Source organism: Camelina sativa, chromosome 6, assembly GCF_000633955.1.
Source record: "Camelina sativa cultivar DH55 chromosome 6, Cs, whole genome shotgun sequence".
Classification (NCBI taxonomy): Eukaryota; Viridiplantae; Streptophyta; class Magnoliopsida; order Brassicales; family Brassicaceae; genus Camelina; species Camelina sativa.
Genome location: NC_025690.1, coordinates 22,745,381 through 22,757,961, shown reverse-complemented (window position 1 = coordinate 22,757,961; position 12,581 = coordinate 22,745,381). Strand labels below are relative to the sequence as shown.

Below are 12,581 nucleotides of genomic sequence, written 5' to 3'. Positions count from 1 at the left end.
AAAAAAAAAAAAGGAAAAACGAAGAGTTTGTAAGAGACAATTTTTAGTGCTACAAACGCGGACTTGAGGCGTTTTATTTACCGGAATTGTATGGAAATGTCTTTTACACCCTTGATGTGGGGGTTTAACTACGAGAATGCCATTAATTTGCGTTTAAAATTTAAGCGCCAGGTTGACAACACACAAGAGGAGAGAGATGATGGATCACACGTTCACGCGGTTTCTACGCGGATCGTTGACTTTGCCATGTCAGTTTTTTTTTTTTTTACCCTTTCCAGTGAGTCGCCTCCTTTGGTTTTCGTTGGTTTGTTTTGTATTGTTCCAATTCCTTATTTATTTTTCCGACCGAAAAAAAAAAAAAAAAAAAAATCCTTTTTCCTCGCTATTATTAAATGCTGTCTGTCTTTCTGGGAAGTAGTGCCTGGAACGTCCTTGTTTGTTTCTGCAATAATTTAAACAGATCACAAAGGAAAAAGTTGCAATAAGATAAAATGTACATGCTTTATGACATTAATTTTGATTAGCATGTTTTGGTTCATTGACTTGCGTTTTTTTGTTCGTTGACTTGTTATGAAACGAAAAGGATGCATTTTACTCGCTGAAGGTAGGTTTTACCAAGAAATGAATCGAGGGATTCACAGGCGCGTTGTACTTGCTCCATGTGTCAGAAGGATACTCTCCGGCGGGGAACAACGTGGCTCAAGACTCAAGAGCGATGTTTCGAAAAAAAACTGTTGAAGTTGAACCTTGATTGAACCTGCAATGAGAAGAAGAGTAAGAAGAAGCTGAGCGTAAAAGGGAAAAGAAGAACAAGTTTCGGAGAAGACGAAGTTGTGACAAGAAGAAAACAATGTCAACAAAGAAGAAGAGGAAGTAGCAAGTGAGCAATGACAATTGACTAGAAGGAAATTGTGTTGAGAAGCAATGACGAGTCTTTAATTAGTTTAACTATGCTATAGTAAGAAAGAGTGTCTTGTTTAGTGTCTAGCTAAGCAAAGTTGTTGGTGTTTATTAAGCGATGTCTTGTACTAGTAGTTGTTAAGTCTAGAGTCTAATTAAGTAATCGAGTGGTATCAAGTAAGTATAAGTATGTGTGTGTTGTGTCTTATAAGAAGTATCCTTGAGATCCGAAATATCAATGTAGTCATTTGAGTAAATCTCTTTCTCTCTTTTAAAGAAACAAAACAGAGCATAAGAGAGTAAGAGAGAGTGATGTGCTTCTGTTAAAAAGCAGAGAACAGAAACAGAGCTCAGAGAGTAGTGAGAGCAAACTGACCTTCAGATGGTGAAGGGGTCAGAAATTCAACAAGAGAACCCTATTCTTGGCGATGTTGCTGAGAGAAGCTCGGCAAACACTAGTGCAAAAGTTGCACTTCGCTTCCAAAAACAAAAAGCACCCCATGAAGATTAGATAGGATCCAACAGAATTTCGATGTTTTCAACTGGTCCCATACCTAATGACATCTAATCCAATTATTTTTTGATTTTGAACAGGCAATTATTCTCCGCACATTGTGTAATCCAATTAGGCGAAAGAGCGTTCTTTGTTTTGCTCAAACACTTGGTTATCGAATATTGAAGACGTGTGTTTCAATGTTGCAGGGTAACTAGGTTGGCGCGAGGCATGTCATTTGTTCATGAGACGAGTCCTTAATATTTGATTAAATATTAGTCCATGCGTATCATATATATATTAGGAACTTATTACAGGATCATATATTAGGTTTGCAAGTAGATATGGTCTTGTAATGTATAAAGGCGTATCATATATATATTAGGAACTTATTACAGGATCATATATTAGGTTTGCAAGTAGATATGGTCTTGTAATGTATTACGGAATAAAAAACTGATTTTTTTTTTAATTCCGTACGCATATAATAAAAACAAGTATGTTGCAACATTCTTTGAAAGTTGACTTTGGTACAGTGGTATAATCCTCTCTTATATCCTCAGAATACAGTTCGACCTTTGGTGATGCATTTTTTTTTATTTAACCCCAATTGTTAACGTGTTGTTAATGACGTTTAATTTTTCTATTAACTTTATAAACAGCATGCTAATTTGGCAAGTCAATGAAAGTTTGTTATTATATTTGAAAATCAACAAAAGTTGAGTATTATTTGGCTATACCAGAAATCCATGCTCTTTTTGGCAAATTCTGGAAAGTTTGAGTTTTTTTTGGTTGAATTCTCATAGATGATCTATTTTAAAGACATGAAAACAATTAAACAATATTGAATATATATTCATTCATATGTCTAAATCTTTTGTTTATATTAATAGAATATTTTATAATGTATTACATGTTTGAAAAGATAATAAAAACTGCATGAATCTTGAAAATTTGTATAAAATTTTTGATATAGAAATATATTTTTTAAATGAAGTAACAAAATGCCAACGTAACAATAAAAAGAGAAGATATAATTTTGATATAACGTTTTCTGAGAATCTATTTAATTTTTTTATCAAATACATAAAAAAAAAAAAATTCCTTATGCTTTTCTTTACAAATGCTAATGTTTTGCTTTGTTGAGAAATATTTTTGTACGATAAGAGGGAAAGGGATGATGAACCATACCATCACCATCCTTGTCTATTGAGCTGAAGAATTCCTTACACTCGACAAGCTGATTGTCAGTGAGTTGAGCTTTCTTGAGTTTTTCCTTACAGTCTGTGTCGATCAATGCGTATCAGAACTCAAGGACATCGATGGTGCTGTTACCATCTGATGTTTTTGCAAACCAATTAAAGAATTATTTGTTTTTTGTTTAGTTCTAAACTAATATGTAATTTATTATTAATCTAAACACGAGTCGACCAGTAATAAAACAATTTGTACAATATAAATAGTCAAAACCAATAAATAAACTAATTAGTTTTGCATGAAAAGTTGCATACATCAATAATATGAAAACAAAAAAATTCTCCTAAAATATCAACTAAAAAACGAAGGGAGTAAAACTCATGTGTTTCGAATGTCCTTATCTATGCGAAACTTAACAAATAATAAAGCAAAAACTTGCATTAAGATAAAAATGAATGAGGAACTACACGCTTATGACAATTGATTAGCACATATTTAGTAAATTGGTGCTGTTGAAGTTAACGAACGTTACGTAGGAAATCTGATCGGAGGGATTTGCAAGTGCATTCTACTTGCTCAGTGCATGGTGAGAAAGAGCAGAGAACTCACTCCATCCTTATTTAACATCTCTATTCACTACTGTGGAAGGAATCGCAAACCAAGCGTGTGGAAGGTTAGAAACTACACAAACGAGCAAAAACATGGTACATTAGAAATAACGAGAAGCATCAAATAAGTTTCTACCTTGCGGAGATGGGTAGAGCAAGTAAAGTTGACAGCAAACCACTTTCTGCGCCTGACTCAAGAATAACACAGGCAGGAGCAATCTCAAGGTAGACTGCAAAGCTACTACTACCCGCAATGTAAAGAATTTGAGTCTTGTGACCAGTGTCCATATGACCCAACATGTATTACAAATTTACCCTTGTTGCTGAATGCTTTCGTCCCAAATGGCTTCCTGATCCAATCCGAGTGCTTAACACTCCAGAAAGACTCTGAAGCACGGCGTCATAGCATACTTTAACTGCCCGGCTACCAATAATCGCTGCAAGAACACTTCCCGTTAATGAAATGATGGAATCTGCTACCATCTCTTAACGTGATCTCTCGCTTCTTGATCACGGATATATATTTGAAAGCAACATGGCAATCACTGCAAACCCGCAAGTTCTTGATTATTCTAATGGGTACACCTTCAGGTAATATCATGAGCGCATATGCAACCGCTAGTTTCTCGCTGTGCTGCACCAAGTCTGATTCTTTCTCCTCCTCATCCATATCATGCAACACTGACGCTGTATCAGGCTTGTATCCCTTCAACTTCATCTCCTGCGTCAGCTCTTTTAGATATGAGTAGATCTCTTTTGATGTAGATTGAGAACGATCTCCCATCTTAAAATGATACACTTCACCTTTGTGTTCAAACCAGCTGATTCCAGCTTCTTTCTTCACATTCTTATCTCTCATTAGTTTTCTCACCTCTGAGACATCACGCCATCTCTTAGCTGAGGCGTGAACATTTGCAAGCAGGACGTAACAAGCGGAGTCATTAGGGTCAATCTGAAGAATTTCTTGAAAGACTCTCTGTGCCATTTCTGTGTTTTTGTGTAAGTTACACGCAGATAACAGTGTTTTCCATATAATGGTGTCTGGTTTGATTGGCATAGACCTAATTTTTGCCTCGGCTTGATCCAAACTGCCTGCTCGACCAAGCAAGTCCACCACACAAGTGTAGTGTTTTAAACCAGGCTTGAAGCCGTATTTTTCCACCATCATGTCAAACAACTCAAGCCCTTTGTCTTTTAAACCAGAATGGCTACACGCATAAAGCAAGTTTAGAAACGCGACCTCATTGATCTCCATTTCGGTTTTCTCTACCATTGTATTAAACAATTTGATTGCCACATCGCCTTGTCCATGAAACCCATAAGCAGAAATCATCGAGCTCCACATCACTTCATCTTCATCTTCACGTTCTGAGAAAGCTTTAGCTGCATCTTCAAGACACCCACATTTTGAATACATACTGATCAATGAACTAACCACAGCTACTACAGAGCTAGCCCCAATCTTAATAGCTTCCGCATGAATCTGCTGACCTTGACCTCTAATCGCCAAGTCTGAACAAGAACTGAGCACAGTTACAAATGTGATCTTGTTAGGCCTACAACCAGAGATTTTCATCATCTTATACAGATAAAGCACGGTTTCAGGACATCCGTTTTGAGCATTCCCCATGATGAGTGTATTCCATGCAACCAAATTACGAACAGGCATTGATCTAATGACAATTTCACCATCTCTCAATTTCCCATTTCTCATATACATATGAGCCAACGAACTATTAACAACTAAATCCAACTCAAGCCCATATTTGATCGTGTAGCCATGAATCTGCTGCCCTATGAACACTGACCGCAACCCAGCAGATCCGCTAAACACACTACCAAGAGTGTACTCGTCGGGCCAAAACCCTAATCCGTGCATATCTCTAAACAAACTCAAACCCTCTTCGTTACACTCAAACTGAATCAATCCAGCAATCATGGCATTCCAAGTGGTGAGCTTTCTATCAGGCATTTCATCGAACACGTTCCGGGCACTTAGCAAATCCCCAGCACGCACATACCCATTGATAAGTATGTTAGATGACATGTAATTCTTCTTAGGCATACGACCATACAACGCGACGGCTGAAGGGAAATCTCCAAGCTTTGAGTACATGCTCATGAGGTGATTGCATATGAACTTGTCGGAGGAGAATCCGGAGACGACGAGGAGGCAATGAAGCTGTTTCCCAGACGGAAGAGATTGTCTGGTGGTGCATGATTGGATAAAAGGGGTGAAGAGAGAAGTGTTCGTGAAGATGTTGAGTCGGAATCTCTGAAAAGCTTCTCGGAGGTTTCCTTTTGAGCACAAAGTGGCTATGGCTGTTGCAGGATCTGCTGATAGTGGACGAACAACAGAGGATACTGAGCAGTGCATTTACAATTGAAACGTCGCAGATTGGATTCTCAGCGAAGGTTTCTCTCTGTAGCTCGAAGACGAAGAAGAAGAAGAAGAAGGAAAGGAAAATTAAACGCTCGGTTTAGTTGGGCCGTAATAAAAAGCCCAATAACTTATATGGAGAAAAGCCCAAAACGTATTGGTAATCCTTTCCCGTTAACCAACCATCAAAACGGTTTAGCAGAACCATGATGAAGACATGAACCATCCATCAATCAATTTTGTATACATACTTCTACTGTTCTAAAGGTAAAAAACATTCTTACCGTTGTATGTCACTCTATCTACGAACCTAGAGACTCTTGTCTGAGGACTTGCCTGCTTCCTAAGTCGTGTCTCAAGTTTAAACTAAAAAGCGACATTGAACTAGTGTTGAAAACTCAAAAGTTTGAACCAGATGCAAAAGGAAATTACACTCAAAAAAAGTATTTAAAGACATACTGTTCAAAAAGTCAATAAAGTCTACAGAATATACAAAGAACAAAAGCTGTTTGATATAAACCAACACAAAGAAGAAGGAGAAAGAAAGAAAGAAAAAGAGAAGTCTTTTAAGATCAGAGAGAAGCAGAGTTTGTTCGCCGGAGCTTCCACTTAGGATCAGGCGGTGGTTCACTTGGTAGGATCTTCTCCACCTCCTGCCATTATAATCCAAATTTCTTAGAAAACCAATAAATCAGTAAACGAAATTATGATGAAACAAGAGATGTTGTTTTTTACCTTTAGCTTCCGAAGTTTTTCATTTTCTTCTTCTAACCTTTCAACCTTGATCTCTAACTCATGAGTATAAGCCTGTAAATTTTAATCTTATTAGACCAGCTTACTAACAAGTAACAAATATTAATAAACTAAAAAGACAATCTCAAGTTCTCAAACCTGTTTCCTAGCTCGTGAACGTGCTGCAGATTCTCTGTTCTTGATCATCCTCTTCTGTCTCCTCTCAACAGTCTTCTCCACAATATCTCCAGCCACTCTTTTCCTCCCATGCGCTTTTGGTGTATCCGATAAACCACCCATCATCACTATGTCTTGCATCTCACAAACCGGATATGGCATAAACCCTTGTTGTTGTCCAGGCTGATGGTACTCAACCCATTGCCCATGTGAAGCTATGTTCACAACGTTTTCTTGTGGAGCTATTGTCTCAGTCACTACACCAGCTTTCAACAACAAATCCTCAAGTGTGATTTCACCCAGCGTAGGCTGCTTATGAGCAGCAGTAGTAGTAGTAGTAGTGTTTCCATTCTTGTCTAGTTGGATATCTCTCCAAACCTCATCAACTGTCTTTTTACTGAGATCTCGAGGCAAAGTCAAGCTTCCCTGACGAACAAGACCTTCCTCTTCTGGTGACAAGACAGTCTTGAGAAGTTCATCAAGGTTCATGCTTCCTAGTGGTTTTCCTGAACTTCCTAAATGGGTTTGAACCTCATGGAGCTTTAAGCTATAGAGAGAGTTCTGCCTAGTTAATGACTGAGAGATTGGCTCTTCAATGTTTCCTCTAATAGAACCCATTTACACAACCCTGGTTCGATCTAACCACCTAGAAAATGAGAAGTTCTAATAATCACAGCCAACAAACACAACCAGGGGAAATTGCATGCAGCACACGAGTGCTCAAAAATGCAGATGATAACTAAACTTGAGAAAAGAGAGGAGGTTGGAGACTCTGAAGAAGGGAATAAAAATTTAAGAATGATGTTCGAGGAAGAAATAAAAGCAGATTAAGGAGGAGTAAATCGAGAAAGAGTAAGAAAGGAACTTGGGTTCTCTGTGTCCAAGTGGTGGGCTCTGAGACAAATCTTTAGCAAAAGCTGAGAGATTATAAAACCAAACATACATTCTCTTCTCTCTCTCTCTCTCTTTAGTTTCTCCACAGGAGAGAAATATTAGAAAGAGAGAGTGAGAAGAGTTTTTCTTTTGTTTGCCTTAAAAACTGTTACACTCGAGAACTTTAAACCTTTGAGGATTTTTTAATTCAATTAAAGCTACTTTTTCTTGTAGAATAAACACAAAAAACAAAAAACAGAAGTCTCTGTACAGATATGAAAGTATTAATCTCGTGAACACTTTAGAACTGAAGTTTATTCCCTAAGAATATAAACCAAATATTCGTATCTTAACATATAACAAATATTCAAGACATTGTGTAGGTAGTTATTATATATATTCACTTTAGCTATTGTTAAATCACTTTCTCTAAACAAGACTTGTCTTTCACAAACATAAGTTTCCCAAAATGCGCTTGTTATATAAAAAGTGAGAGTGGGGAAGTAACCGAGAACAAGAAGGTGTTGTTGAACTGTGATAAAAACCAAATTTGATATTATAAAAAAAAAAGAAGATTCGTTGTATGTATGGTGAAAAAGGAGAAAGGGGGAGGGGGACAAAGGGAGGAAGGGACCACATGGGAGAATCGGCTTTGCATGAAGATCCGCGTGTGCTTCCTCTTTGGGATGTTCTCCCACGTGTTTCTGTTTCCCTTTTCTCTTTCTTTAATTACTCTCAGTCTCTCACACTTCTCTCTTCTTCTTATCATCTAACACATCAAATGTCATAAGACTCTTCTTCCTTTGTATATTTGCCTGTCCTTCAATGATTATAACACATACAGATTCAGTGAATCATATGTGGCAGCTCGATCCTGCCGAAAGAGAGAACAAGAACACACAATCTATCTGGCTGTACCAACATAGGTCTCCTAAGAATCAAGTAATGTAAAAAACTTCACATGCTTATCATAACCTAGTGGCCTATAGAGCCTAGAGGGTAACTAGGTAGAACCCCGGCAGTTAGCATAACCATACACTCGTGAAGCTCTGACTCAACATACAAAAACGGGGAAGCACATTTGTGTAAGGACTTTCATCATCAATTCATTCCTCAACAATGGTTCTACTTCTACATTAAATACAAATATTCACAATGCGTTGGTTTTACTTACCTTTTTGGGAAGACAGTTCAGAGCTCCACGATGCGAGAGAAATCACCAATTCCAGCTGTGTTAGTCTGTGTTACCAAACTCAGATAGAAATTTAACTAAGTATAACCTCCGCGATATCAACTTAAAATGCACATTCATAGCTATAGATTCAAAATGCTGCTCTAAAACAAGTCAAAACCTTGAAATAGACTTGTTCAAACTTTTTAGCACAGAGCCAAAACAAGTTGACTTTTTTGGTACAGGCAGATGCCTACCGAAGCTAAACAAGAAAACAACTATTGCCTACATCTATAGTTAAAAACCAGTCATTTCTATATTCACAACATTTCTGGTCAGTAAAAATAAAGCAGGTGAGCAGCATTCAAATAGCAGGTACCCATACGATTTTGTAGAGCGTTAGTGTTAGGTTCAGCCTGCAGTCAAAATTACCTGCGAGAGGAACAAGGATTAAGCAAATATTATATGTGGAAATCAAGATAAGACATCATGTGCAAATTTATATTGAAAGTGTGATCATGATCTCACAAGGTTCCAAAGTAACAAAACATGACCATGAATCTAGAGAATGCAGTAGAAAAACTCACAAAACGGCAAAATATAGAGGGAACCAAGAATATGGAAAACACGAATTCAAATAGAGAATGAAAGCATTTGTGTCCATGAGGAACACTGTTTAAGTTTACAAATGAAAACGTTCACAAAAGTTTTAAAAGAGGCGATGATAGCAAAATCAGAGTAATGTCATTGGGATATTCATAAAAAGAGTTGGGATTTGGGAAAATAAGTAGGGGAAAACTAAAAACTTCTTGAAAGGTTTGAAGAGTCATGGCCTTTGAAGAAACGAAAAGAGTAACATTTCATCCAAAAACTAAACAACTCCATTTGCATCAGCTCCTTAATAACTTCAGAAGATTCACCATGTCAATATTAAAAGAACTGTTTTGGAATATCTGCATTCTGCACAATCGATTGAGAAAATAAGAAGACGACTTTTATAAAATGGGGCAAAACCGAACACCTAACACAACAAAAGTCACACTAACTTTGATTCTTTGAAAACGATGATCTTGCAATGCTTAACATAATGGAGTTAACTATGAAAAGGTCATAATACAGCAAGTCCAAGTTTTAAGATATACAAGGGTCATAACCATCACGGAACCACAGATAAAGTCTGGCACAGAACATTAATGAAACAGATGAAAAGGAGCTGCAATGGCATACCTGAGTGGGCTACATCTAATGACCCATGTAAGGGCCACCATAGCGAACTCCATGCTGCCCTCTTCCAGCACTGCCCTGACCAGGTTGCTGAGTCTGATAACCACCCTGAAAGCCGGCTTGGGCACCATACGCAGGATAGACCCTAGGTGTGATATTTTGAGTACCATATCCGCTTGGCATTCCAGCAGCAGCTACTGGACTAGCTGTCCCTAATGCCCCCAACAAAGCCTGCCCAAATGCTTGGTTCAAACCCAAACCAGCACCCTGAGAAGCCAACAAAGCTGTAAGGGCCTGGCCAATAGCCGGGTTTATGGCCTGCGCAGATTGGTTATTACCAGCTATGAAATGTCCATGGCCTCCAGGTGCACCATAACCAGTGTTTTCATTCCTTTGGTAGCGAGTATTTTGTTTGTGAGAATGATGGTGATGTTGATGTTGATGTTGCTTACCCTGCTTTGGCCCATCGTTTGCTTTATGGCAATGCAAGACATGACCTTCAAAGGTCTTATGTGGCTCTTCCAATGCCCTCTTGGCACCTTCTGCAGATCTATAAACAAACAAAGTGAAACCTTTGGGTCTCCCAGTAGCTTTATCAAGCCCCAAAGGACCTTCTTCAATCTCCCCAAATCTTGAGAAAAACTCCAGCAACTTCCGCGGATCAAGATCAGCGCTAACATTACTAACATAAATCTTCCTCTGAACATTCTCAGGGCTAAAATGCTGAGCAGGCGCAGCCACCACAGGGTTTCCCTGAACAGGTCCTACAGCAGCAAGCTGACACGCAGTCATACGGGTCCCAATCTTCTTCTGAGGCTGCTTAAGCGCTTTACGAGCACCAGACCTTGACCTAAAGAGGATAAAGCCATAACCTTTGGATTGCCCAGATACCTTATCAACCACGCATTTGCAATCTTCGATCTCTCCGTAATGTTTAAAAGCTTCGATTAGTGCGTCGGCTTTAGTATCCCATCCTAACCCGTGAACGAAGATCTTACGATGAACAGGATCCTCTTCAGCCACAATCCGGATTCGATCAGCTACATCACGATGTCTCTCTGCGGCTTCTTTGAGAAGAATCAAAAGCTGATCCTTTGAGAACGGTTCTAAAAGATCATCGAGGGGCTCTTCTTCGTCATCATCCTCATTTCTCGAATTCCTAGATCCTGACAACGACCCCGCTTCGATATTATCGTCATCTTTAGGTCCCTCCTTGAGTGCGTCGTGGTTTACTACTTGGTCTTCGTCTCTTTGATGATCATCATTTCTGATTCCTGGATTCTCTTTGTCACATTCCTGCTGCTTCTGCATCGGCTCTGACGTCTCGTTGGATTCAGATTCGAGCTTTCTCTTCTTTGTCATGGCGCAATTGGTGGTTTTTAAGGTTGAATTGAAGAGAGTCCTCTAGGGTTTTGTAATTCCTGGAGGGTCTTTTCCTCCTATCTATCTTTCTACAAATCTGCTTGAATCGACGAAGCTTAACGATTCGCGACCGTGTGAAGAAGACAAGACAGTTAGGAAAGATTTATTCTGTAAAAAAAAATTATAATTAAATAATAAGACGTTTATTGGGCCTTTAATCATCAGGTCACACTTGTGAAGTTTTGAGGCCCGTATACAATGTGCCGTGACTTTTTGGTTAATCTGAAATCCAATTAATATGTCCAATCGAACTGATGAACCGGACCGATTAACTTAACCGGCAATATTGGCAATGATTCGTGGGAAAGTGGGCAATTCCCAAATTGGTTAGGTAGTGAGTGTGGTGTGGCGCCTTGACAGGCACATTGCTTTGGTTGGAGTTACTTTTCATTTCCACTCAAACTTTATTATTATTATTATTATTTTGTCATCAACTTTATTATATTTTGTTATGATATTACATATTTTACTTACTAATATAATTTTTAGATTAAATGGTTTGGGGAACAATTTTGCTCCACTATTATTCAACCATTTTTTTTTTACTAAAGTACGTTATAATGTCCTTTGAATCTTTATATTTATAAAAATAAACTTAATTTTTATACTTACTGTATGTTTTTGGGAAGGTGCACGGAACTCGGATATACCTTTTTTTAGCAATTTCTTTCTTTTTAAAAAGCTTATTCATTATGAAAGGAACTTTATTTTTGTTTACATGCTCGTAAAGAGACAAACCACTTACCATTTTTATGAATTATGAAAACAAAAACGATTAAAAGTCAGTGTGCAAGTAAGAATGAAAAAAAAATCTTATAGTGGAAGTTTGATCATTATTATTACATTAATAATTTATTTTCGATTGTATGAAGAATTTTTGAAAATTTTAGCTAAATCATTATTACATCCACTCTACACATTAACACTCATTATTCAACCTTGTCATGCTCATTTGTATTGTTTTTTATTCCTTCTATTTCGCTATAAAATTTAAACACATTTATTTTATTTTTACGTTTGTTTCATAATAGTGACTGTTTTATCACTAGATTAGGCTAAAAATAAAGAATTTGTAATCAATCAATCATAATTTTGGAACTAATACACATATTTGAACTATGTTTATGGGCAAAATATTATAAATTGCACATGGATTTTTTAAAAAAATTTAGGCAGACGAAATTCAAAAGTTTTTTTTTTTTTCATTTTTCAATTCCTATTAAAAAAAAAGACTTTAGCCTAAAGTTTTCAAATTGTTTCCTAATAAAGGATATCTTTTATTTTGTCATTCAATAATAAATAAATAAAAATTGCCAAAACAAAACAGAATAAGACCAAAATCGAAACCAAATCCCACTAAGATATCGACGACAATAATGCCAAAAAAAAAAAAAAAAAAAAAAA

General features: G+C 37.3%; 4 protein-coding genes across 22 annotated transcripts in view; all 4 read right to left on the bottom strand.

Annotated features, from left to right (window-relative positions):
* The window catches only part of LOC104699377 (calmodulin-2/4-like), a gene marked incomplete at its 3' end in the record, with an annotated part of 4,599 nt that extends 1,101 nt beyond the window's left edge, over positions 1-3,498 (bottom strand). The window contains exons 1-2 of the mRNA XM_010414690.1: positions 3,375-3,498; positions 2,585-2,677 (exon numbers count right to left, since the gene is read on the bottom strand). Of these exons, the coding sequence (XP_010412992.1) occupies positions 2,585-2,677; positions 3,375-3,498 (217 nt within the window). The remainder of the gene's footprint in view (positions 1-2,584; positions 2,678-3,374) is intronic.
* On the bottom strand, positions 2,854-5,618 carry LOC104793017 (pentatricopeptide repeat-containing protein At2g41080-like). Of its 2 annotated transcripts, none has more exons than XM_010519291.2 (2): positions 3,335-5,618; positions 2,854-3,229 (listed from the first exon to the last, which is right to left on the bottom strand). In XM_010519291.2, the coding sequence occupies exon 1, from the start codon at positions 5,573-5,575 to the stop codon at positions 3,623-3,625; it is 1,953 nt and encodes a 650-aa protein (XP_010517593.1). In that variant the 5' UTR covers positions 5,576-5,618; the 3' UTR covers positions 2,854-3,229; positions 3,335-3,622. The 2 variants fall into 2 exon arrangements, with proteins under 2 accessions (XP_010517593.1, XP_010517594.1); XM_010519292.2 differs by having other exon boundaries at positions 2,854-3,226.
* On the bottom strand, positions 5,993-7,513 carry LOC104793016 (ABSCISIC ACID-INSENSITIVE 5-like protein 3). The gene is made up of 3 exons (XM_010519289.2): positions 6,470-7,513; positions 6,314-6,385; positions 5,993-6,231 (listed from the first exon to the last, which is right to left on the bottom strand). The coding sequence occupies exons 1-3, from the start codon at positions 7,103-7,105 to the stop codon at positions 6,151-6,153; spliced, it is 789 nt and encodes a 262-aa protein (XP_010517591.1). The 5' UTR covers positions 7,106-7,513; the 3' UTR covers positions 5,993-6,150.
* LOC104793014 (UBP1-associated protein 2B-like) lies at positions 7,437-11,270 on the bottom strand. 18 transcript variants are annotated; one of them, XR_002032383.1, is made up of 4 exons: positions 9,759-11,270; positions 8,535-9,491; positions 8,336-8,409; positions 7,765-8,234 (listed from the first exon to the last, which is right to left on the bottom strand). XR_002032383.1 is itself a non-coding variant. In XM_010519286.2 (2 exons), the coding sequence occupies exon 1, from the start codon at positions 11,115-11,117 to the stop codon at positions 9,774-9,776; it is 1,344 nt and encodes a 447-aa protein (XP_010517588.1). In that variant the 5' UTR covers positions 11,118-11,270; the 3' UTR covers positions 7,437-8,599; positions 9,759-9,773. The 18 variants fall into 18 exon arrangements, 3 of the variants coding, with proteins under 3 accessions (XP_010517588.1, XP_010517590.1, XP_010517587.1); XR_002032385.1 differs by lacking the exon at positions 8,336-8,409 and having other exon boundaries at positions 8,535-8,599; positions 8,917-9,491; XR_002032386.1 differs by lacking the exon at positions 8,336-8,409 and having other exon boundaries at positions 7,765-8,180; positions 8,535-8,599; positions 8,917-9,491.

Bases quoted from the DNA above. Each gene is read 5' to 3' on its own strand.
- LOC104793016 (XM_010519289.2), bottom strand. From the start codon at position 7,105: ATGGGTTCTATTAGAGGAAACATTGAAGAGCCAATCTCTCAGTCATTA. The intron at 6,386-6,469 runs GTTTGAGAACTT...TAAAATTTACAG, and splicing joins GTTCACGAGCTAGGAAACAG to GCTTATACTCATGAGTTAGA. The intron at 6,232-6,313 runs GTAAAAAACAAC...TTATAATGGCAG, and splicing joins AAAAACTTCGGAAGCTAAAG to GAGGTGGAGAAGATCCTACC.
- LOC104793017 (XM_010519291.2), bottom strand. From the start codon at position 5,575: ATGCACTGCTCAGTATCCTCTGTTGTTCGTCCACTATCAGCAGATCCT.
- LOC104793014 (XM_010519286.2), bottom strand. From the start codon at position 11,117: ATGACAAAGAAGAGAAAGCTCGAATCTGAATCCAACGAGACGTCAGAG.